This window comes from Hyperoodon ampullatus (genome assembly GCF_949752795.1).
Source record: "Hyperoodon ampullatus genome assembly, chromosome: 14".
Lineage (NCBI taxonomy): Eukaryota > Metazoa > Chordata > Mammalia > Artiodactyla > Ziphiidae > Hyperoodon > Hyperoodon ampullatus.
Window position 1 is genome coordinate 23,922,876 of NC_136927.1, and position 25,538 is coordinate 23,948,413.

At 56.1% G+C, this 25,538-nt stretch overlaps 2 protein-coding genes across 2 annotated transcripts; both read left to right on the top strand.

The window, feature by feature from the left end:
• Positions 1-2,112: 2,112 nt before the first annotated feature.
• Positions 2,113-5,277, top strand: PRSS33 (serine protease 33; the record flags this gene model as incomplete). The annotated part of the gene is given in 11 exon segments (XM_079718983.1): positions 2,113-2,123; positions 3,364-3,467; positions 3,898-3,932; positions 3,934-3,969; positions 3,973-4,061; positions 4,289-4,412; positions 4,416-4,463; positions 4,467-4,535; positions 4,539-4,557; positions 4,749-4,918; positions 5,119-5,277. Coding segments are annotated over 11 exon segments (864 nt in total).
• A 6,135-nt stretch (positions 5,278-11,412) lies between these two features.
• ELOB (elongin B) lies at positions 11,413-15,685 on the top strand. The gene is made up of 4 exons (XM_079718353.1): positions 11,413-11,470; positions 11,592-11,726; positions 13,021-13,126; positions 15,526-15,685. Exons 1-4 carry the CDS (start codon positions 11,468-11,470, stop codon positions 15,636-15,638), a joined length of 357 nt encoding a protein of 118 aa, XP_079574479.1. The 5' UTR covers positions 11,413-11,467; the 3' UTR covers positions 15,639-15,685.
• The last annotated feature ends 9,853 nt before the right edge of the window (positions 15,686-25,538 follow it).

Here is a 25,538-nt window from a genome sequence, read left to right on the forward strand (position 1 = left end):
TGAGGGTGCCCCCACTCACCTCCCCCAAAGGCCCTCTGAGTTGACCCCAAGCAGAACACTCACTGTCCTGGTGTCTCATGTGTTACTGGAGGACGGTGTGATTTAATGCCTATTAAGCGCTTGGCCCCAGACCGGCCACACTGTGACGCTGCCCTGCAGGCCTGCCTGGACATTGCCCCTCCTCCAGCACAGGCAGAGTAGCCTCTGGTGGCCCAGTGCCCATGTGAGAGACTCATCCACAGAAATACCTTCAAGCCCGCCCAGGCGCACGTCCACCCATAGGGTCCTGTTCAGGGCCACCTACCCAGAGGCTCAAGAGGACTCCAGCCAGGTGCCACGGCATGCCCCTCCCCCTGGCCTGGCTCACCCTATACCTTTGTCCCCCTTCAGGCTGCTTTGGATGACCCCTAGTTGTTGGGTCAGCATGGTGTGGGGTCTGGCTGTGGCCATCCCAAAGGGCCCAGCTTCTGCTGGGACATCAGTGAGCACACCACCTGGATCCTGGTAAGGCCACCCCCTCCCACCTCCTCCTGCTGCCAGGTCTACAGGGTGCCCCTGGGATCTGGCCAAGGGCAGGGCTGGGCACTCGTCAGAGATGAGTTCTGTGCTGCAGATGGTGGGCTGGGCACCGCCATACTGAAACACACTGACAGGGCAGCCAGCTCAGGGCACACCTCCCCTCCACCTTTATTGAACTGTTATTTTGTTTTCATCCTCGGCATTTAAAGACTTCGGTTGTAAGCAAAAGAGTCCCCTAGTGCCAGCATGAGTGAAGGAGAGTTGCTTTAGAAGGGTAAAGGACAGCCCACCAAGGGCGAGGATGACTGGAATGAGGAGCTCCAGCTCCACAGGACACTCTTTCTCAGCCTGGAAGGTTGCAGGCTCTCAGGCCAGCTGAGAGTCCTCGCCAGTGGCTGCAGCTGTGGCTGCCCCCTGCCTGGGCCCCAAGGGGTCCTCTCTCCTTCCTCCAGGGTAAAAATCCAGGGAAGGATTCTGATTGGCTGGTCTGGGGTCATGTGTCACCTCTTGATCAATCACTGTGACCTGGAGGACATGGTGGGCTGATGCCCCCGTTTGGGTCATTTGCCCTCCCCTGGGAGTGGGGACAGGTCCAGCACCAGAAAAAGGTGGGGATGACTCAGCTGTGGCCCTGAGAAGGATAGTTGTGAGAAGGGCAAGTAGATGACATTTGTCGAGGGGCCATTTCTGCAGTGTGACTCAAGGGTGGGACTGAAGGGCATGTGGGCCCAGCAGGGGTCTGTGCCTCAGTTTCTCAATCTGAGACAGGGGCTGGGTTGGGGTGAGCCCCTGGAAAGAGGTTCCTTTCCTACTCCTCTCAGGTTTGATTGTCCAATATTCAATCAGTTCCAGATCCTCCCACCATAAGCCAGTTTCTCAGTGGGAATTTGTTTCCTGGTCCCTGCACCCAGGTGTCTGTCCTCCAGGCTTCCCGCTTCACCTAAATTGCAACAGGCAGACACGCAGCTCCTTCCATCCCGCCTTCCAGTGAACTCCCCTCTCAAGGTTTGGCCCATATCCCCAGAGATAGCTGTGTGTTCCCAGGGTCCCTGGTCACTCTTGCTCCCACCTGCCTCTCCAGCTGCCCCAACTCTGCACCAAGGGGAACACTGCCCACCTGGCTCCATTCCTGCCAAGCCCTCTAATGGCAGCTGAATCCAGGGTAACGAAAGGTCAGGAGCCTTGGGGAAGGTGCTTCTTTTATTCTTGTGGCACTTCTATAGCATTTACATCAGCCAGGCACTATTCCAAGCTCTGCGTGGGCTAACCCACTTAATCTTCACAACCACCTGGGAGGCGGGTTTTACAGAAGAGGAAACTCTCCCAAGGTCTCAGGGCTGGAGGGAGGGCATTCCACAAGCTGACTCCAGAGTCCTTGAGCGTGGGCTTGAGCCTGCTCCTAGAGCGTGGACAGCAGAGGTCAGGCCTGAGGCTGCCCTCCCTCACTTCGAGTGGAGGGGCTGGGGCTGGGGCTGGTTCGCCTCTGGGTCCCCTCGTTCAAATCCTTCACCCTCACTCCCAGCATGTTGCCCTGCTGGCCCCTTTCACTTCCAAATACTCAGTGCCCACTCTGTGCTGGGCACTGTTCAGGCCATGGGGGACTGGTATGCACTGAATGTCTGTGTCCTCTCCAAAATTTATATGTTGAAGCCTTAACCCCCAATGTGACTGTTTGTGGAAGTAATTAAGGTTAAATGAAGTCATAAGGGTGGGCTCTGATCCGATAGGATTAATGTCCTTCTTCTAAAAACAGACACCAGCACCACCCCCATGCCCAGCAGACATAAAGAGGAGGCCGTTTGATCACACAGTGACATGCCAGCCACCTACAAGCCGAGAGAAGAGGCCTCAGAGGGAAACCCATCTTGCCAGTTCCTTGTTCTTGGACTTCCAGCCTCCAGAATGGTGAGAAATAAGCTGTGTTTAAGGCCCCCAGTCTGTGGTGTTCTGTTCTGGCAGCCTGAGCTAAGACAGGGACAGAGACCCAGACCCTGCCTCATGGAGGGAGGACAAACAAATCAAACCTCCTCTATCGCACATCAACTCCCACTGTGATGTGGCAGAGGAGGTGTGCTGGGCAGGGAGGCCCCCAGGAGGAAGAACCAAGTGGAGGGCTGCTGGCTGACTTGGTAGAAGGAGGTTCCAGAGCCTTCTGGGAGGTGGGCACAGTCCAGGCCCAGCCCGCCAACTGAGCCCTGTCCCTAGCATCTCCCAGCCTCACCCGAGACCGGCAGCCTTGCTGTCCTGGCCACCCCAAATTGAAGAGGAGACTGTTTCCCAAGGTCAAGTCTGCTCCTGCCTCTAGGGTTACGCGAGGAGAGCTGCCAGGTTTAAACAAGATATTCATAAGACATTCATTACCCTCCCCCCACAAAAAAAACTGTGCAGAGCTGGGTCTGGGGGGTGCTATGCAAGGCCTGGAGTCTGGGCTCTGTATGAGGCTGTCCCGGCCAGGATTTCTGGACAGAACAATGCCGCTCAGAAGCCCCAGGGACTGAGCACTGCAAGGAGCCAGGAGGTAGGATCAGGTTCAGAGATGAGCGGCCAAGGAGCCTCTGGAGCTTCATGGCCTGACCGAAACAACCCCCACCCCCGTTCATCCCCACCCCACATCGCCACCCCCCCTTGCCTGGCTGGGCACAGGCTCCTGCCCCCAGTTCTGTGCACCTTGGCCCAAGCCAGGTTTCCTTTGAGAAACCCAGGTGTCCCTTTCCTGCCACCTCAAAAGCACTGTTCAAAGCATCTTTGTTCAAGGCTGGGCTGATGAAGCCACAGCCCCGCCCTGAACTCCTTAATTACCTCCTGGCCAGGCCCCCACCCCCTCCTGGGTCTTTAAGCCCCCAGGTCATCCCCCAGCCCAGTTAGCAAGGACACCAGCTGCAAGAGTGAGAACAGAATCCAGGGGCTGCGGGGTCTAGGGGTGGGGGGCACGCAGGAGCAGCTGTCAGGCAATGGAAATACAAGATGGGGGAGGGGCTGGGCTCCAGGGCTTGTATGGAGACCTAAGGTGGCCAAATCTCACAGTGGGTGGGGGGCAGGGGTGGTCTCTGGGGCCTGGGCATAGGGCATAGAGCCTGGGCCACAGGGCTAGGTCTGGGACCAACCAGGGTCTAAAGGAAGACAAAAGGGCCTCCGGGGGGGCTAGATCGTCCTCCTCTCTCTGCAGGCTCCAACCAGAGGGCACCCTCATTCCGAATCTCTGACCTCCCTCCCCTCACCCTGTTATCTGACACCAAACCCATAATCCAGTCCCTTCCCTGCTTCCTCCTCCAGTGTGCCAACCCCCCCCAACCTTAGCCCTGTGTCTCCCTGCCCCCATCCTCCTCCCAGTCCCCCCGCTCCTCTGCTCACCCTTGAGTTCCCCTTGTCCTCTCACAGCCTGCGGGCAGCCTCACGTGTCAAGTCTCATCGTGGGGGGGCCGAGACACCCAGGACGGAGAGTGGCCGAGGTAGGCGAGCATCCAGCACCGCGGGGCACATGTGTGTGTGGGCTCGCTTACCGCCCCCCAGTGGGTGCTGACGGCAGCACACTGCTTCCTGAGGTGAGCAGGCAGCCCAGGCTTGGACAAGGAGCATTCCCCTACTCTGAGGGCTCAACGTCGAGGGGGGCAGGGGCGGGTGGAGCAAGACCCACGGAAGGGGGCGCTCCACTTGGCGGAAGCATGGTCCCCAGGCTCTGAGTGAGAGGGTGGCGGGGACGGGGGCCCTACTGGGGGTGGAGAAGGAGCTGCTTTAACTAGACCCACCGCTGTCATGCCGGAGGGCGGAGGGCGCTGCCATCTGAGTACCGCGTGCGCCTCGGGGCACTGCACCTGGGTCCCGCCTCGCCCCATGTTCTCTTGGTGCCCATGCGGAGGGTGCTGCTGCCCCCGGACTACTCAGAGGACAGGGCCTGAGGAGACCTGGCGTTGCTGCAGCTTTGCCGCCCAGTGCCCTTGAGCACATGAGTCCAGCCCATCTGCCTGCCTGAGCCTGGGCCTTGCCCACCACCAGGCACACCATGCTGGGTCACTGGCTAGGGCAGCCTCCACTCAGGAGGTGAGGCAGAGGGCGGGGCACTGGGGCATTGGGGTGGGACAGACGATCTCTCTCCATCTCTCTCTGACCAGGAATCCCAGCCCCTCACTGCCCCAATCCAGGACCCAGCGTGACCTCCAGGGACCCAAACATCCTCACAGTTTTTCCACCTCACTGTCTCCCAGCTCTTAGAAGTCCCCCTTCTTCTCCAGTGCCACTCCCAGAGTGGCGACCTCTGCAGGGAGTACAGGTGCCACTGCTGGATACTCGCACCTGTGACCTCCTCTACCACACGGGCACCAATGTTCCTCGTGCCGAGCACATCGTGCTGCCAGGGAACCTGTGCACCGGCTATGTCGAGGGCCAGAAGGATGCCTGCCAGGTGTGAGAAGCTGCCTGGAAACTCTGGAGTCCATGCTCCTATGGCCAGCACCCTACCTCCTTAGAACCCAGGACCTAAGAGGTACCACCTCCAGGGCTCAGTGTCCTGGACCCCAACCCAGAGGCACCACCTGGGGGACTGCAGCCCTGGGACCCAAAGTCCCTGGAGGGCTGGGACCTAAGCTCTTCTTTCTCCTGCAGTGTGACTCTGGAGGACCCCCGACCTGCATGAGGTCTGGGCGCTGGGTCCTAGTGGGTGTGGTGAGCTGGGGCAAGGGCTGTGCCCTGCCCAACCGTCCAGGTGTCTATACCAGTGTGGCCACTTACAGCCCTTGGATTCAGGCTCGCCTCAGCCTCTGATGCAGTGTAACTGACCTGAAGCCAGACTCTGGGGTCCCTCAGCTGCCTGGTCTGTGTGGGGATCTACACATGCCCCCACCCTGCCCCTTCTGACTTAGGGCTTAGAGGCCTAATAATGTTAAGGGGCCATCCACCCATCCATTCATCTGTCTATCCCCTGCCTCCTCCTTGGGGCTCACCAAACCCAAGCTGCCAACCCTCCTCCAGGAGCCTCCCGAGTATCCCGGCGTCTCACACTCCCTCCCTTCCCTTCCTGCTCATATTTAACCCCCTGAGCTCCAGTTAGAGCACTCAAAGACAGGCAAGTGAGTCAGTGCTAGGTCTGGTCTGTGTGCCCTTCTTTTCTGGAAGAAGTCAGAGAAACTCAAATATGAGTGGGATTCAACGCCAAGGAAATGACTGTCCATTGCTAGCTTTGAAGATGGAGGGGCCACATGGCAAGGAGCTGAAGAAAGCCCCTGTCTGACAGCCAGCAGGGAAAGGGACACCTCAGCACTACAACTGCAAAGAACCGAATTTGGCTGATAACCTGAACAAGCTTGGAAGCCAACTCTTCCAGCCTCCAGATGAGAGCCCTGACAGGCCAAGCCCTTGATTTCAGCCCGGCGAGATCCTAAGCAGAGAACCCAGTTTAGCCCACCCGCAGAGTTGTGGTTTAATAAATTAGTGTTTAAGCTGCTATGTTTGTAGTCATCTGCTACACAGCAATAGGAAACTCAGATAGATTTTGCCCCACTTCAGTGAAAGTGCCCCAGGAGGCAGATCGCCAGCCACCAGGCCTGGCCTTCCCATGAATTCTAGGGTCTTAGGAGTTTGGGGCACCTGACATCATGCCCTCTGCCAAGAGGAGACAGGAGCCCCCAGATAGGCCTGTCCATAGCTTCTGATATCCTTGTTTTTGCTGCCACTGCCCCCATCCATGCCCTGGATGAGTCTGAGGCTGTGTCCTAGCCTTGGCCAGGCCCCCAGGCCCAGGACCGTCCCCTTCCCCCACCTGCATCTGGAGACCGGCCTAGGCCCTTCCAGCTCCCTGACCACCCTCATGTGCTGGGACCTGGTGTCCTATCCCCTCTCTGCCGTCTCCTCATCCCCAGGCCAAGGATCATCCATCCCTATAGACAGAGCTCAGTTTCTAGAACAGCAGAAAGAACAAGAACCGGAACAAAACCTGGAAACTCCGAAGCCCCCCTTTGGAGCTGACGGGGCAGTGGGGAAAGGGGGGACAGGGGAGGCTATCCCTGAAGGGGCAGCCTGGCTGGGCAGGACCAAGTGCAGCTGCTGCCACACAGGCCTGAGCCTCATCTCCCTCCCTTCTTTCCTCCCAGGGGAAATAGTGGCTGCAGCACGTGGTCACTGCTGGGCCAAGCCAGGCTGGGAGGGTGGGGCTGTGGACTGGGCAGTGAGGGAGCTCCGGGCTGCTGTCTCCCCTAGGCTGAGGGCCGTCTACTGGCTGCCCCTGGTGGGGTCACTGGGGACCAGGGTACCCAGAACAGGGCATGGCTGTGGCAGGCCAGGCAAAAGGCTGTGGGCACATCTGCGGTGGGACCCTGGCTGCCCCTGCTGGGTAATGCTGGCCATCCTTCCATCCCGCCCTCAGCCGGGGGCCAGCCCAGAGAACTTCCTCAAGATGCCTCCCAATGTACTGAGACCAGAACAAGCCAGGGACTGAAAGCCAGGATGCCTCAGTCTTGGACCTGCCGTGATTAGAGTAATGGTTCCCCTTCAGAGCCCAGTGTTTCTTTTCTTTCTTTCTTTGGCTGCGCTGGTTCTTGGTTAAGGCTCACGGGATATTCTTTGCAGCATGCGGGATCTTTAGTTGCAGCATGCGGGATCTTTAGTTGCAACATGCAGGATCTAGTTCCCTGACCGGGGATCGAACCCGGGCCCTCTGCATTGGGAGCGTGGAGTCTTAACTGCTGGACCACCAGAGAAGTCCCAGAGCCAAGTGTTTCTGAAGCATAAGGTGAGAGCTAAGCAGCAGTGTCCTAGAAGTGGAGGGGGTGGGCTGCCCACGGAAGGGAATGAGCAGAAATCTGCTCCTCGTTAAACCCTCACCAGACACGGTGCGGAGAGCTCTGCTGCACCATCTCATGAGATTCTCACTAGACACTCTGTGAGGGGGGTTTCCCCATTTGTCAGATGGGAAAACAGACCCAAAGGCATACAGCTGGTAGACGGTAGACTGGGATTTGAACCCAGGTGGTCTGATTCTGGAGGCAGCTGGGGGTGGTAAAGAGGGTATTACCGCCTTGGTTCTCTCCACTTCCTCCCACTCCAACAGTGTGGCCTCCAGGCCCGCCTCCTCTCTGCTCGTTCCTGTTGTGGCAGCCTCACAGGGCTGGACAAGCTACAGCTCTTCTCTGTCCAGCAGGCTCAGTGGCACGGCACCCTGTGCTGCTGCATCCCGCCTGTCAGCAAGGTCTTTGGGCCTGGAGCTGGGGCGGGGTGGGGGGGGTGGTGGCGGCGGAGTATGGACCCGGCCCTGCATCAGTAGCATCCTGCCCCTGGCCTCACAACGGCTGCCTGACCTGCCAGGAGGGAGCCCCTGGGGCGGTGAGGATAGTCCTCAGAACCCACTGGGGACAGGACATCAGGCTCCTGTCCAAGCAAGCATTCTCTAGCTGCCCACCGGCTCCAGTTGGTAGAGCTGCAACCAGATGGCCCAGCCTCTCCCAGGAGTACTGACTCAACCTCAGTTTCCCCATCTACAATCTGAACTGGTAACACCAACCCTATCATGGCTGTTGGGAGAGTCAAAATGACTCAGTTCTGCCCAGTGAGCACGCAGTCTGTGCCAGGCACTGATGGGCTCTCAGCTGATCTCTGAACACCCGAGAGGTGTTCCCATTTCACGAGTGGGGAAACAGGCCCAGAAAGGCTAGGTAATATGACCTAAGACCCACAGCGGGCAAGAGGTGGAACCAGATTTGAATCTGGGCGACTGACTCTAATTCCACACTGAATTGTCACTTCTCTCATAGAAATGAAACCAGTTGTATGACCCAACTAGAGGCACACTAGTAACGAGTGATGATTGACAATTACTGTTTATTAATCAACACTTTAAAAAGTTTAAGTAGACCAAAGGAGAAGGCCCACCAGGCTGATATCCTACAGGCTTAGTTTGGAGGCCAGGGAGGGTCTCTATTGTGAGCGCTGGGTGGTTGAGGCCACAGGGGCAGAAAGGGCCCAGGAGGACTTCCTGTGCAGAGAAGCAAGAGCAGCTGGCCAGCTGGCTCACCCACCACCATCTTGAGACTCCCATTTTGTCTGTCATGGCCCCCAGGAAGGAGGGCCTGCACCCAGCTAGACCACAGAACTGGGGGGCTGGGGGCTCAGCCCCTGCTCCTCCCTCAAACTTCTCCTGACCCCATTCCCACTGCAGGAGGTGTCACTGTACTCACTGACACGAGGACTGCAGTTACCTCCTGCAACCGACCCACCCACCATAGCACAATGGGGTGCACAGAGATCCCATCTGAGGGAAAGGGCTGCCTTGAGGCACAGGTGTGGAGGAGTCCCAGGAAGGAAAGGGACTTCAAAGGACTCCTGAGGAGCCAGAGGCCAGACGTCAAAAGTGATAACTATAGCTATAGTTTAGGAAACATCTACTGAGTGCTAACTCCTGGTGATGTTACCTGCAAACTGGGTTTGCCTCTTGGTGAGTGCCAAGCGAAAAGACACAACCAAGCCAAAGATCGGGAGAAGGAAGGATTTATTATTACTTGCAGCAAGTGAAGAGAACACCAGGGATCTTTCCCAAAGCAGTGTCTCCCCGAACAGCAAAACTGGGGGAATTTTAGGCTAAGGGTACATGCATATTCATAAAAGGGCTTGCAATGAGGCCAGGCTTAGATCACAAAGTGGCTTAGGCCAAAAATGGCTTCTCTTCTGTCAAAACCATGCTGGGTTCTCTCTCCAGGGACCCCCACCACCACCCTATCTGCTTACAGCAAGGCTCCTCAAACTTTACAAACAGTTATTCTCCAATCTCTGAGAGGGGGAAACTGGGCCTTGGTGAGGTTAACTGCCCAAGGCTGCACACTCAGTGCCAGAGCAAGGATATGAATCCCAGCAGGTCTGAGCCCAGAGCCTGCGTGGCTAGCCACCAGCTTGATTCAGGGCCAAGGCAGCAGCATCTTCAGATTCCACCCACTCCAAAGAATCCTCAAATTGTGGCCTCAACAACTGCTGAGCTGTTCAGCATCCAGGGTCACCACTGGCTCATCTCTCATTGGGTGCCACGGCATGCCTTCTCTGGCACATGCCAGCAATGACTCAGCTGAGGTTCTCCCTCTCCCTGGGAGAGCTTGAAAGAAAAGCCTCCTTCTCTTGCTCTAGTATAACTGTAATTTGGGGCAACACAGGAGAGCATCCAACTACCAAGGAGGGAGGCCTAGGCTGTCAGTAGGTACGAAGGGCAACCAGAGAGGGAAACCAAGTCCATAGGCCCTTCTGGAGCCTAAGTGGACCTGGGCAGAAAGGCGGGCAGTTGCCCAGGGCACCCTCCTCCTGGGAAGCGTGAACACCAACTTTGGCCATGCATGCTGCTTCTTCCGAGGATGTTTGCCAGGCCTTGTTATCAAATGGGGGTCCTGCTGCTGGCTGCTCACAATCAATTGCATACTCACAAATGTTGGTGGGAAAGGAAAGGTGCTTTTAATCAGAATGCCAACAATCTGGGGAGATGGTGGACTCAGCGTCCCCCAAAAACCACCTCCACAGATTGTGCTCGGCCATGAAACTTTTAAAGGGCAGAAGGGAAATAATCTCAGTTAATTTTTGAGACAGTGGGTCAGAATTATTGCCATCCCTCCACTGAATGCAGGCTCGTCAACTTCTTGGGCTCTTCCTCTAGATGTTATCTTGTTCACACAGTTTGGTCACACAGTTTGTTCAGGTTACTGAAGGGAAAGCTAGGGAAGAGATCTGGTCATCTGTTAAATACTTGCTCACTTCTCTAAAGAACCAACTAGTTTGGCAAGGTATTGTGTAATTAAAAGATCTGAAAGGTGTGCTTGGGCCAGAGATGGGTAGAACATGGGGTGGGTGGAGGGGCAGTGCCTGGTTTAAAAGTTAGTTACAGGGCCTCCCTGGTGGCGCAGTGGTTGAGAGTCCGCCTGCCGATGCAGGGGATACGGGTTCGTGTCCCGGTCCGGGAGGATCCCATATGCCGCGGAGCGGCTGGGCCCGTGAGCCATGGCCGCTGAGCCTGCGCATCCGGAGCCTGTGCTCCGCAACGGGAGAGGCCACAACAGTGAGAGGCCCGCGTACCGCAAAAAAAAAAAAAAAAAAAAAAAAAAAAAGTTAGTTACAGGCACTTCCCTGGTGGGCCAGTGGTTAAGAATCCACCTTCCAACGCAGAGGGGCAGGGGATTGGATCCCTAGTCAGGGGAATTAAAGTTCCACGTGGTGAGCAGTATGCCCCCCCACCCAAAAAAAAAGTTAGTTACAATATAGCTTTGCTAAAGTGACAAGAAAAGGGGCTTCCTGCTGAGGGCGGTTTCCTGCAAAGAACTGCTTACACAGTCCCTAACCCCAAAAGCAGCTTCCAAGGATCCTTACAGGCCCTAAAGCCTCGGTAAACTGGTTTAAATAATCCTTACAACCAAGGCTAGAGCAGGGACATGGGGCTGTTTCCTGATACGGCGGCCGAAAGATCCAGAATTTAACATCTCCTCAAAACAGGTGCCAGGAAGCCCCATAATCATGAGTCACACTCCCAAACCTGGCAGCCCAGGTCTCGCTGAGATGTGAATGTCTTGCCGCCCTGATGACCGAGACACATCATTCATTCACTCTCATTAGGCTGTGAGGCACCCTAGGCTTGCGAAGTTAGTCCCTGACATTCCCCACAAGAAGGACGAGAGTCCCCTAAACTGCATCAACATGGGGAACTCGGTTTGCCACACCCAAGATGGCGACACCGCGCCCTGCGTCCCTCCCGTGCTCGGTCCCTGTCGGCCTCCCACTACCTCCGCCACTCCGCCAACCGGCCCCGCCCCGCGCCACGGCGCCCAGTCCGCAGTCGGAGGCTCCGCCGTAGCGCCCCCTTTGCGGATTACTTAAAATGGCGGCCATGGGGCGGGGCCGCGGGGCGCGGGGCACGCTGGGGCCAGCGCGCGGGCTGCCGGGAACGGGGCGGAGCGCGGCCGCGCCGGCGCGTCGAGGGGGAGAGGCAGCCGCCGCGATGGTGAGCGGGCGCTGGGGGAGGGGCGCTTGGCCGGGGCCGGGGCCGGGGCCGGGGGCGGTGAGGGCGGTGGGCCGTGCGGGGGGGCCCGGGCTCCGCGCTCACCCCGGCCCGCCGCCCCCAGGACGTGTTCCTCATGATCCGGCGCCACAAGACCACCATCTTCACGGACGCCAAGGAGTCGAGCACTGTGTTCGAGCTAAAGCGCATCGTCGAGGGCATCCTCAAGCGGCCGCCGGACGAGCAGCGGCTGTACAAGGTGCGGTCCCGTCGGTTCCGGGCGGCCGGGGGCTGGGGGAGCGTGCTGCTCGGAACCGCCGCCCGAGCCTGGCCGTGGGCGCAAGGCGGCCCCGTCGTTGATGTAAACATCAGCGACCGGCTGCCGCGGGCCGGAACTCTCCCACGTGGGGCCGTTGCTCGAACTCGGGGAGATGAAGCCCCGATAGTGCTCGCTACACCGGGGGTCTCCGTTCGGATGGCTTGAAAGTCGCGCGCCAGGCCCTATGCTGAGCGCCGAGGGTCAGCGTCACATCTGATCCCTACAGCGGTCCCACCCGCGACGTGCTGGCCCTTGACTTCCCTGCTCTGCGGTTAAGGAAACTGAGGCTCGGAGGTGGCCACTTAACGAGGCCAAGGTTGTTGGCAGAGTCAGGATTTGAACCCCGATGCTCAATCGTGTGCAGGCCTCTCACACGCCCCCCGCCCCAGACACGCCTTAATACAAAAAAATGGAGAAATGGAGGGTGTTGAGATGAGTCAGGTCCCACCAGTTCTTCACCCAACAACTGTTTATTACTCCCCAACTTACTGCTGATGTTCCAAAAGCCCCCGCCCCTTTCCCCCTTACAAACCAATTGCAATTATCCAGCAAGGATGTCGTGGGATTTGGGGTTTTCATTGGGGAGTCCTGTTTGTTGGCCCCTCATTTCAAGTTTCTGGCACGTGAGGTCCCTCACCTAAGTTCCTTGATCTGATTCTGGGTGGAAACTGGGAAACTGATCTTTTGCTCCAGGCTGAGCCTTCACCCACTTGGTCTCTAAAGGCCTTTTCTTCTTGTTACCTGCTGGGGCTTCTGTAATAAGGACCCTTCCTACTGCCTGAGCTTGTTTCACTTGCTGTGCTCTGTGCTTTCTGTGTGTCCTTTGCTCATTGAAGCCTCTGGCTGCCCTATGAGTTGGGAATTCCAATAACTCCCATTTTACAGATAAGGAAACTTCACATCAAAAAGATCAGCCACCTTGTGCAAGGTGGTAGAGCTGGGATTCAACCAGGTCTGCCTGTGGCCAGATGGGGTCACTGACACTTGAAATTAGATTCACCTGGAGTTGCAGGGGTGTAGATTCCAGATCCCTACCCTACCCTGGGAGGTTCTGATTTGGAAAGTCTTGGGTGTAGTCCTGGAAACTGTTTGATATACTCGGGTGGTTCTGGGCCCTACTTGGGGCTGTTTCTTTTCCATCTTCTGACTTTCAGTGTAGTTGCTGACCAGAGAAGTCTTTGGGACTTGCCCCTCCTGGGGCCTCTTCTGAGACCCTGCCTGCCTCTCTCCTCAGGACGACCAGCTTCTGGACGACGGAAAGACGTTGGGCGAGTGTGGCTTCACCAGCCAGACAGCACGGCCTCAGGCCCCAGCCACTGTGGGGCTAGCCTTCAGGGCAGGTGAGAGGGGCAGCGACAGGGTGGAAATGGCCAAAGAAAGGGGGTTGGTCAGGGAGCCTGCAGTTGTTCCTCCAAGCCTCCTGGACCATGTCTCCCAGTTCACCAAATGCAGGCAATATCCTATAATAGTGTTTGCTTCCCCATTAAAAACAATGAGAAGCACATGAGATACTTGTAGAAACTGAAGCCCATTTCATGGAGGATTCAAAGATTCTTAGTCACAGTACCAGCTTACATTTACAGAGAACTCACTGTGCACCTGGCCCTGCACTCTGCATTTTATTTCTGTTGTCCCGTCTAATCCTCTTGATAGCCCTGAGGGGTAAGCACTGCCATCCGCATTTGGGAGACATGGACGCCGAGGCTTGCTGGCAGTCATGTGGGAGGCCACAGTTCAGATGCAGGCTGCCAGGACCTTGTCTGAGCTGGGCACCATGCCAGCCAGTGTCTCCGTGGTACATTGCTTACTCCCCCAGCATCTCTGTACAGGCCAGAGTTGTATTGTGATCATTTTAAGGATGAGTAAACTAAGCCTGGGGAGGTTAGATCAGGTTCAGCCCTTTCTTGCCCCAGAGCCTGTACTCTCCTTAACCATATTCCACCCTGACCAAAGTTTAGAAACCTGAGGGGTGGGGGCGGTTTATGTTGCTCCTTTTGCCAAGAAAAGGATTTAAATTTTATCCTTTGTCTCTGGAAATTTAAACAGGGGTTATAGGGTGTTTTCACAGCTGCAGACAGACCCAGGGGCTGTGTGAATGACTGGGTAAATCTGGATGAAGTTACAGGGAGTTATTTTTCTAGCTTCTTGTAAGAAAATGTAGCAAGGGCCCAGGAGGGAGCATATAGCCTTAGCTGCACTTCTCAGTTTCATAAGGATAAACTATGTGAGGCCTCAGCAGCTGTGTCTTCGGGCAGCTACTTCACGCCCCACCCCTCCCAGACTGGAGTTTGTCTCCATAAAGGAGTATGACACTGGGACCAGCCTCACAGCAAGGCAGTGTGAGCCCCCGTGCACCCCAGGCCCTGCAAGTGCTCAGGAAAAGGCAGTCTTACAGGCCTTTGTGTGGGTTCCCTCAACTCTCAGTGACAGTGAGACAGGTGAGGGGCTGGTGCAGACTTTGTACAGGGTGGGTACTATACAAGGCTGTTCCCTGAGGCAGGTAAGGGAGGGCTGAAAGCACATCTGTTCTTCCTAAGCCAGGGCCAGGCTGCATTCTTCCAGAGAAAGTATCTCTTCCTCTAATTTGAACAAAGGCATGCTGTAGACTTGCAGCTAATCAACCATCTTGCAGGTGAAAAAAATCACAGCACAGTGAGGTGGTTTTTCCCCATGACCCCCACTTATGGCATAGATTGTGGACCCTTGGTGGCACCACCTCAGGTGTGTCATTGCTGTTTTGATAGGGGCTGTGGACTGTAGTCCGTCTGCTTCCACTTGCAAAAACGCACTTATGGGTGGGTAGTTGTTTCCTTGTGCAGAGAGACGAGTCTCTCCCCACCCCCAAAGTGGTTTGCTTAGTTAGGGAGATATGATAGTGTCTGGTGTTAAATAGCATCTTCCAGACTTTATTTCCAAAGAATGGGGAGAGGTGATGAAGGCAAGAATTGTCACTCAGATTTGTGGCTTGGAAGATGAATTCGTTATTAAGCTGGGCCATGTGTCTTCACCTCAGCGCTGTTGACATTTGGGGCTGGATGATTCTGGGTGAGGTTGTCTTGTGCATTGCAGGATGTTTAGCATCTCTGGCTTTTACGAAAGATGGCCTCTCCCCACTAGAGGCCAGGTGCAGCCTCTCAACCCCCAAAGTTAAAACTTTGCAGACGTGACTGACTTCCCCTGGGGAGCCTAATTGGTTGAGATGAGCCAGGTGGAGAGAAGTTTCCCACGTAGAAGAAAAAGTTGTGTTCATTTGATCTGTGCTGTAGTAACAGCAGGAATGAGACAGGGAAAATCTTCCTGAGGCTGCTGTTCTAGTAGAAAAGCAGCTGGTCAAGAGAAAAACAGGGCATTCGCACTAGCGGTTACATGTTCCCAGGGCGATGCACAGGGCATTGGGCATGTACAGTGGGTGGTTGTACAGGGCAGACAGCCACTCTAAGTGTCAAGCTAGGGAGTGGCAAATGCAGAGACCTTGAGGCAAGAAAGAGGTTGACCTGGGAACATGGGGACCACAAGGAGACATGTGGAGAGACATAACGACACGATGAGATTTTATTCAAAGTATGATGAGAAGCAAGAGGAGGTATGAAGGGAACAAGGCGATGGGGGAGATTGTAGGTGGATGCAATCCCAGAGGCTGAGGGCCCTAGCATGGCCAGGCTGGGGGAGGGGAGCAGGGTCAGGTTGGCTCTGTAAGGGCGGGAGACTCACTTTGCAGTGGCCACCCCCTCTCCACCAGATGAGGCCTTTGAGGCCCTGCGCATCGAGCCCTTCTCCAGCCCACCTGAGCTGCCGGATGTGATGAAGCCACAGGACTCAGGAAGCAGCGCCAATGAACAAGCTGTGCAGTGAGAGGCCCCCCCAACCGCCCTACCCCCCCAATAAAAGATTTGGGTGTCCACCTGGTTGCTGCCTCTTTCTACACACCTTCTCCCGACTCAGGCATCACCTCACTGGTGTGCCCCACCTCGGCCCACCCTCAGCCTCTTCCAGGCCAGCCTGCTGCATCCCAAGCTCTCTGAGTCCAGCTACCAACTCCCAGCCCAGCCTACCCCTCAAAAAGCCATAATGGGGAGAGGAACCCAGGGCCCCCAGGCCAGCCTTCTGCTCAGCCTGGGGACAAAAGGTTTAGAGGCTTTGTTTCTTCAGAGTGGCCGGCCCCCTCCTAGCATGAGCATGCTGGCTCCCAGTTGGAACGAGCATGTTGGTTTGAGAGTGGGTTCTGTGGGGGATCCACAGCCTAGAGCCACCCCATGAGGCTCCTCCAAGGTATGCCCCTTGCAAGGGGGATGCAGCCACAGAATAAGGGCAGCTCCTCTCCTAAGTAACTCTTCCCACCCATAATAAACAATCTATAGACCCAATTCCTGCATTTCTCATCTTTATTTGACAGAAAAAGTTGCTCTTGCTGTACAGATTTTAAAAAACCAAAATGCCTTTAAGAAACGTGAAGAAAAGTTGGGGGGGAGGGGGCCACAACCTCACTGGGAGGCCAGGAGGAGCCAACTAATTTCAACTGCCCCTTTTTTCCGGGTATACCTCACACAGGTCCGCAAGTACCAAACCATCATCCCCCCAAGAACTCGGGGCTAAAAGGGGGGCAGTGCCTCCCAGATCCTTGCTGAGTCAAGACCTGGGAGTACCAAACTGTATGCTCCCCTCCCGCAACTCCCATTCTCATTCCCACCCACCCCAAACCCCCCAAAACACGTGAACCAGGAAAAACTCACAGAGATTAACATTTTACAGAAGAAAAAAAAAAAAGGAAGAGGGAGGGAAAGAAGGGAGCCCTCCCCCCAGGATGCTGCCAGGGTTGGGGGGGAGGGCAGACGAAGACCCCCTCCCACGGCTCTGTTGGGGAGAAAGGGGGCACGTCCTGTGGCTCCAGAACTTGGGGTATGGTGGAATTCCCCAAAAAAGATTCACGGAGACCTGAAATGGAAGAGAATAATCAATGCAGAGGCCCCAGCCAGCCCTGGAGCTCTCAGAAGTGAGCCCAGCCCTAGAGTGTAACAAAGACACATACCTGGAGGAACGGTGCCGCACGGAGCGGGGGCTGGGTGTTTCCCTCCTGCGCTTGTGGCCCGGGGAGTGGCTGTCCCCACGCTGGCTTCTCCGGGAACCTCGTTCACTGCTGCTACAATGAAGGACAGGCGTGAGACCACACACAGGACACCACCAACCCTTGGTGCCTTGGAGCCTTAGAACTTATTTTGCAGAAATCAGTGGCGGCCAGACTGGGCTACTGGCAGGACAGCACTGGCAACCCTACCTCTGCTGGTCCCGCGGTGAGGGCTGGGGTGAGGGGCGGCGGCGCTCCGCAGGCGAGTAGCTGAGGGACCGGGAGTCCCGGAGGGAGTCTATTGGCTTCCGGGGGCTGCGGGACCTGGGGATCAGAGTAGGTCCCCATAGTGCCACACTCTTTCAAACCCACAAACCAGCACTCAGGACCACCCCCACCCCGCCCCAGGTCCTGACCACCAAACCTCATACCACGCAGGGCCAACCTCAGACCCACCTTCATCCGCTCACTCACCCATCCGCCCGCACACCATCCACCGAGTACCCCAACAGGCGGGGCACGGGGTGCAGCGGGGGAGGCAAAGATAAAGACAGTCCCTGCCCTTGGAGGGGCTCAGTCTGATGGTGAAGGAAGGCCAAGGGAGGCTCGCTTGGCCCCACGTGTGGGACGCAGCCCCGCAGGACGGATGTACATGGGGTCTGGGGACCCAGGGGAGGGAGACATGGGGCAGGGCAGGGAAGGGGCAGGGTAGTCTTCTTGAAGGTGCTGTTTGAGCGGAGTCTTGCAGAACGAGGAGTTCACCAGGCGGACAAGGGAATTCCAGGCAGGAGGAACAGCATGTCCAAAGGCATGGGGTTCTCCTTAGACTGCAAGGCGCTGCTGAGTGTGGCTGGAGCACAGGGCATGTGTGGGGGCGGGCAGGAGAGGAGAACACAGGGCAGGCAAGGCCAGTTGGTGAAGAGCCTCACACGCCATTCCCGCAGAGGTGGGGCTTTATCCTGCAGGCCACAGGGCGTCCCGGAAGGATTTGTGGAGTGAAGGGAGTAACCAGATGTGCGTTTTAGAAAGATCCCTCTGGCTACGTGTGGAAGAGAATGGCGTGGAGGCAGGGAGACAGGGAAGAGGCTGTGGATAGAGTCGGGAGAAGATGACGGTGGCCAGACCCTGGCAGTAGCAACGGGGAGACTTAAAAGCTAGAATCCCTGGAACCTGGGACCAGGCTGCATGTCAGGGGCAAGGAGAGGAAGGAACCTAGGACTCCCCAATTCTGGCTTGAGCACCCACTTGGATGACAGCCCTCTGCCAGAACAGGGCACAACAGAGTAAGCAGGGAGAGGAGAGCCCAACTCCTACTGTACAAGCAGACACCACAGTCCAGAAGGGATCTCACAACCCAGGGTCACACCCCACCCCTTTCTTCTCAAGCAAGGCAAGCACTCACCTCCGCTCGCCAGGGGGTGGCTTCTTGGGGCTTGCAGGTTTGGGCAAGGCCTGAGGGCCAGGCTTAGCAGGGGAGGGGGAGGAAGAAGTAGAGGAAGAAGAGGAAGACGAAGAAGAGGAAGAAGAGGAGGAGGAGGAAGAAGAGGAGGAAGAAGAGGACGATGAAGAAGAGGAGGAGCTGCTGGAACTGGAGCTGCTAGAACGCCTCTTCCGCTTGGCTGGGGTCGGTTCCTGAGGACGGCCCTCTCGAACAGCCTCCTTTGGGGCTGGGGCGGGGCTGGGGACCCTGTGGGAGAAGAGGGCGTCACAAGGAGACAAGCTGCCCCAGCCCCAACCCTACCTTCCTTGGCCTGGAGGAACGGCAGTGGGGGAGGGGTGCCTGAGAAAGGTCCTGGGAGCTCTCCAAGCCGAGAGCCAGTGAGTGCATTCTCTGGAGAGCAGTGGCCCCAACTGACCCAACCTCTGCTAACACAAGCAACAGGCTGGGGCCCACAGCAAAAGGGATCAAGGTTAAACCTCAAGAATGTCCCTGACGGAGGAATAAGGTCCCTGGGCTCAGGTGTGGAAGCCAGGCTGGGTGGTCTCCGTCCTCTCCGTCCTCAGAGAGGAGAGCCACAGCGTGGGGAGGCCTCTGTGTGTGTGGGTTGGCTGGGGGGAGGGGCCGTCCTGCCTGGAGGCAGGGAGAGGGATAGGATGACCTCTGAAGATCCTTCCAGCCCAGGGAGTTCCTCTTGAGGTCTAACTGCCATCCCTCCTGCTGTAAAATTAAGTCCATTTCCTCTAGTTCTGTCCTCTGTAGAGACGGAAAACTTATCATTATCCTCTAGAGAATTAACCTTCGGAGACTTTTACCTGTCCCATTCCTCCCCCCAGTTAACCCCCACCCCGGCATTCTCTTCTACCCCCAGCTTAAGGATCATGGTCCCCATACCTCCTCAAAGAGCCAAGAACCTCTGGATAGGGCTTCTCCCTCCCCACCCCCACCAACCATCCCCAAAACCTTCCCCGTAGAAGAGTTCTAAAAGTCCCCTCACCTCTTCAGTGCTACCTCAGGTTGAGTGGGAAGGCTGGAGCCCTCCGAGTCGCTAGAACTGGAGCCAGAGGAGGAGGAGGACGACGACGATGACGACGACGATGAAGAGGAGGAGCTAGAGGAGGACGAGGAGGACGAACTCCGCCGCTCCTTTGCTGGCTGCAGGGCAGCCAAAGCAGAAGGCTGCTGGGCCTCCATAGAGGCAGTTGGTTCCCCACCCTCTGGGTGGAACACCCCAGGGACGGGGCCAGAGAGCATGCCATCGTGGTCACCAGCAGAGGATGTGGTCTTTGCCACCGTTCCAGAGGAAAGGGACTGAGACCCTGCTACAGGGGTGGTCTGGGCAAGCAAAGATCGGGACTGGTCAGAAAAAGCAGATGGCACAGGGGACCTAGGCCGATCCTGAGCTGGAGGAAGAACTGACTGTGAAGGAGCCTGTACCATTCTAGAGGCAGGAGAGGGAGCCCGCTCAGATGTCATTCTAGACTGGCTTGGGGCAGATGGTGGGGTTCTGGAGCCTGGGCCTCCTGGTGGGGTTCTGGACCTGGCTCGGTCAAGGAGCGGTGGTGAGGTTCTGCCACTAACGCGCTCATAGGCAGAGAGGGGCACCCTAGGGCTGGTGAGGTTTGCACCAGACAAGGCTGGAGCCATTCTAGCACTAGTGAGATTTGCAGGGGCCAAGGCTGGAGGAGTTCTTGAGCTGGCAATATTCACAGGAGCTGTGGCATGTGTAGATCTAGGACCCACCAGGTTTGCAGGGGCTGGAGCCTGGGGTGTTCTGGAGCTGGACGGATAGTTTGCAGCAGTCGGGGCTGTGCCAGAACCTGTGAGACTCAAAGCTGCCAAAGCAGCTGGGGTTCTGGCTCCTGCCAGGTTCACAGCTGGTGCTGTGGGGGTACGAGGGTCAGCAAGGTTCACGGCCGAAGGTGCCACTGCTGTTCTGGGGCTGGCCAAGTTCATGGCTGCTGCTGCAGCTGGCGTTCTTGAGTCAGCCAGGTTTACTGCCGTTGGGATGGCAGGTGTCCTGGCGCTGGCCAGGTTCATGGCTGCTGCAGAGGCTGCAGGAATCCTGCTGGCAAGGCTGGCAGCTGGGGCTGTTCTGAGACTCATGAGAGGCACTGGAGCTGGAACCTGGGACATTCTTGCAGCAAGGCCAGCTGCAGACATGGACGGAGGAGGCCGAGCGGTGCCAAGACTGATAGCCGTCAGGGCAAGTGCAATTCTGGACTGAGCATGGTTTTCTGGCACAGATGTTCTCGGATGATCAGGAATTCGGGGACCTGGACCATCCATCATGGAACCACCAGCTTGCTGCAGGACAGACATGGGTGTTCTAGAGCTGCCAAGGGGCTCAAGCATTCCAGGTGATCTACAGCGGTCAAGAGGAGTTGGTGACATGCTAGGACGACTGAAGCAGCTCATTCTGGAGCTATTGAGCGCTACCGGAGGTGTCCGAGAACCAGAATGATTTCTTGTTGCTGGAGGAGTAGCAGAACGTGAACGATCAGAACTGCTTCCGGATGCAGAACGCCTGCGGATAGCTGGAGGAGATCTTGTTAAGGACCGTTTGCCCCGAGTTGTTCGTGGAGTACGGGACCTAGAACGGCGGCGAATAGCAAGTGGTGAGCGACTTCGAGAACGCTTCCGTGCTAACAATGGGGTCCGAGACCTAGAGCGGCGCCGAATAGCTAGAGGAGTTCGGGACCTAGATCGGCGGCGTGTCACTGGAGAGGTTCGAGAGCGAGACCTCCTTCGAGTTACCGGAGACGTGCGAGATCTTGACCTCCTTCGGGTGACTGGGGATGTTCTGGATCTTGATCTTCTGCGAGTGATAGGGGAGGTTCTGCTTCGAGATCGCCTTCGGGTTACTGGTGGGGTCCTAGATCTGGACCTTCTCCGAGTCACTGGTGGAGTCCTAGAACGGGAGCGTCGGCGAGTCGGTGTTCTGGACCTTGAACGACGGCGGGTTACTGGTGGTGTTCTGGACCTAGATCGCCTTCGACTCACTGGGGAAGCTCTTGATCGAGATCTTCGTCTAGTCACTGAAGTCCTGGACCTTGATCGCCTCCGGCTGACTGGTGAAGTTCGAGACCTGGACCTCCGTCGGCTAACCAGGGGTGTTCTGGACCTGGATCGCCGGTGAGTGGCTGGAGAGGCCCGAGACCTGGAGCGTTTCCACGGGGCTGGTGATGTGCGTGAGCGGGAACGCTTCCGACTGGTTGGGGGTGTCCGAGAGCGGCCTCTTCGGCGTCTAGAGGACGTTCTGGAACTCTCCTGCCGGGCAGGAGACCTTGAACGGTAACCGGAGCCTCCCCTGCGACGCCGAGTAACCCGAGACCTTGACCGGCTCCGCTGTCTTCTCCGAGAGGTTGACTGAGAAGATCCAGACCTATCTCGACGACGGGTTGTTCTGGTTTTCTCCCTCCTCGAGCGGGAACGGGACCTCTGCAGCCCACGAGGCTTTGGTGAAGGAGAACGGCCTCTCCTTGAAGTTGTCTTAGTGCGTGGAGATGAAGGTGAACGCCGCCGGCGTGAGGATCTTGACTTTTCGGCTGGCTCTGGGGAAGATACTGAGGGACTTCTTCGACGTCTTAGGGGAGTTCTAGAGCGGGTCTCTGGTGAGGATGATGCAGAACGGCTTCTATGTGAGAGCCTAGCCTTCCTAGTCAGCTCAGGAGATGATCGAGAGCTGCGACGGCGAGGCGGAGTACGAGACTTGGTCTTGGGCTCTGGTGATGACCTAGAACTTCTTCTAGTAGTTCTGGATTTGGGTGGGTGTTCTGGAGAGGACTCAGAACTGCTGCTTCCTTCAGGCGAAGGGCCTCTGCCTTTGCTTGATGAACCTGATCTGCTTCGTCTTGGAAGGACCCGAGGGACAGGAGCCTTGGGTTCAGGAGAGGAATCAGAACCACTCTGTGCCCTGGGTACTGCTCTTGGCTTATCTTTAACTTCAGGGGATGAGCCAGACCTACTACGCCGAGGAGAAGGCCGGGATTTGCTGTCGACCTCTGGAGATGATCCAGAGTGACTCCTTTGTCTAAGTGGCATTCGTGTCTTAGCTTTAGAATCTGGAGAAGAGTCTGACTCACTTCTCTCCTGAGGCGATGAACTGGGTTTCCCATCAAGTTCTTGAGAAGATCCAGACCGACGTCTCTGCCCGAGAGGAGTCCTAGTCACGGTCTTCTGTTCAACTGATGACTCTGACCCACTTCTTTCTCTCTGGGGGGTAAGACACTTATTGTTGAGCTCCGGGGATGATGGAGAATGACTCCTTGGCCTAGGAGTCTGAGGCAAAACTTTTGCTTCTGGAGAGGAATCACATTCACTCCTTCCCCTGGACGGTGTTCTAGGTATATCTTTCATTCCAGGAGACGACCCAGACAGGCTGTGCCTTGAGGGAGTCCCAGACCCATCTCTAAGTCCTGGGGAAGACCCAGACCTGCTTCTCCTTGAGGGGGTTCGGGGTAAACCATCTTTCATTTCAGAAGATGCAGAACTACTTCTTTCCCTTGAGGGTGTTCTAGGTATAGCATCAAGTACTGGCGAAGACACACTCTGATTTGAAGACATTCCTGCTTTTTCCACCGCATCTGGGGATAACTCAGAACTGCTGTGTCTGGAGGACCTTGTTGATTGTTCTTTCACATCTAGAGATGGATCTGTCTCCAGCTGATTAGGAAAAGGTCCATTCAAATCTTTAACCTCAGGAGAAAATCCAGTATTCATTTCTGCAAGAGGGCCAGAGTTTCTAAATTCTAAAGGTGATCCAAAGCTATTCTCTCTGGGAGGAGAGTCAGACAGTTCTTTACGTTCTGGAGAAAAGTGTGGCCCACTCCAAGCTGAGGCCACTGCAGGGACTTCTTCCAAAGAAGCCTGTGACTGGCTTTGGTCAAGAGTCAAAGACATGGCAGGTCTTTCTTCTATTTCAGGAGATGATTCAAAGTTACTTCCAGCCATTTCTTTAAGTTCTGGAGACAAATGGGGCAGGACCTGGTTTAACGGTTCTTCAGATTTCTCTACCACCTCCATTAATTCCTCATTTTGGCTTGGCTTAGCTAATGCACTACTTCTGTCTTTTGTATCTGGAGATGACTCAACACCACCTCTTTCCCTTGATGGAGTTCTAGGGGTGTCTCTGAGTACTGGTGAGGACTCAGGCCTATCCTGCACAGGAGGAGGACTCAATTTGTCTCTTGGTCTTGGAGATGATGCAGTAACATCCTCCTGAAGGAGTAAGCCCGTTTTTTCTTTTGATTCAGAAGGCTCCAGTCTACTCTGCCCCAGAAGAGGTTTAGAGTCCATTGCAGGATATAGGGAAGAGTCAGACTGGGACCGGCTCTGCTCAGGAGACATTCCAGATTTCAGCCTAGGACCTGCTGACAATTCACTTCTATCTTGTCTTGTTGGAGATCTGGGTGCCAGCTCAGTGATTGGAGATGAGGACCTGGACTGGCCACCCTTAGGAGGTGTCTGAGATTTGGTCTGCAGATATGGAGATTCAGAATGACTCTGTCTCATTTCTGGACTTGAAGTACCAGATGTGGAGTCTGGTGAAGTTGGAGATTGTCCTTTCTGTTGCAGAGATGAGGGTGGTGTGCAGGACTTTACTCCTGGACAGAGGGAGAAAGATCCAGAGCAACTTTGTGCTGATGAATCTTTAGACTTCTCTTGGGAACATGGTGACTTTGATCCAGGAAGATTATGCCCTGGTGGAGTTTGGGGCTTTGCTTTGGGGCATGGCGAAGTAGACCCTGAGTGACTCTGTCTTAGTGGTGTTCCAGGTTTCACTTTGGTTTCTGGAGAAGAGGATCTAGAATGGCTGCGTCTTTGCAACAATCTAGATTCTGTCTTGGAGCATGGAGACTCTGATCTGCTTTGCCTTGAAGGTGTTTTAGATGTCACTCTACTAGGACTTGGAGAAGAGAAGCCAGAATGGCTTTGGATTGGTGACGTTACTGCTTTCATTTTGGGTTGTGGAGATGACGACCCAGATCGGCTCCGTCTTGGAGGTGTGCTAGATTTCACTCTAGAAGGAGAAGACCCAGAGCAGCTATGTCTCGAAGGGGTCCTAGACTTCACCTCAGGGTCAGGTGATGATTCAGAACGGCTCTGTCTTTGTGGTGTTGCAGATTGTTCATTTACCTGGGGACTTGTTACAGACTCTTGCCTTGGCGTTCCAGATTTCATGTTAGGTTGAGGAGATGAACTGGAATGACTTTGTCTTGATGGTGTTTTAGATTTCTGATTAGGAGGTGGAAAAGAACCAGAGCGACTTCGCCTTAGTGGTGTTCTAGATTTAGCTTTAGGTTGGGATGATCCAGAGCGACTGCGCCTTGGTGGTGTCTGAGACTTTTGTTTAGGGCGTGGAGAGGACCCTGAAAGGCTTCGCCTCAAAGACAAGCGGGATTTTACTTTGGACCTTGGTGAAGAGGGAGACCTGCTCCGCCTCGAAGAAACTCGACATTTCTTCATTTCTGGGCTTGAGTTGGACCTGCTCCTTCTCTGTGATGTTCTGGATTTGTTCTTCCGTTCTGATGATGAGCCAGACCTGCCCCTTCTTTGTGGTGTTCTAGAGTGAGATCTTCCCCGTCTAACTAGACTTCTACTACGAGATCTTCGTCTTGCTGGTGTCCTAGACTGAGATCTCCCTCTCCTGGTTGGTGTTCTAGAGCGTGACCGGCCACTTCGTCTAGCTGGGGTTCTGGAGCGTGACCGCCCACGCCTGGCTGGGGTTCTGGAACGTGACCGCCCACGCCTGGCTGGGGTTCTAGAGCGTGACCTGCCACTTCTCCTGGCTAGTGATCTACTGTGAGACCTCCGTCGTACTGGTGATCGGGTCCTAGATCTGCGCCTAGCAGGTGTTCTAGACCGAGACCTGCCCCTCCGGGCTGGTGTTCTAGACCGAGACCTGCGCCTAGTGGGTGTTCTAGATCGTGACCTCCGCCTGGCAGGTGTCCTAGACCGAGATCTGCCCCTCCGGGCGGGTGTTCGCGAACGAGATCTGCCCCTAGTTGCAGGGGATCTAGAGTGTGACCTGCCTCGTCTTGCTGACCTAGACCTGCCTCTTCTCTGTGTATTTCTGCTCCTGGACCAGCCTGGTCGCTGAGGAGACCTAGAGCGGCCACGTCGCTGGGGGCTCCTAGATCGTCCCCACCTCTGTGCAGACCGGGACCTACGCCACTGAGGTGACCGGGACCGAGAATGACCTCTCTTGGTAGGGGTTCGAGACCGAGACCGCCCCCTCTTAGTGATAGGA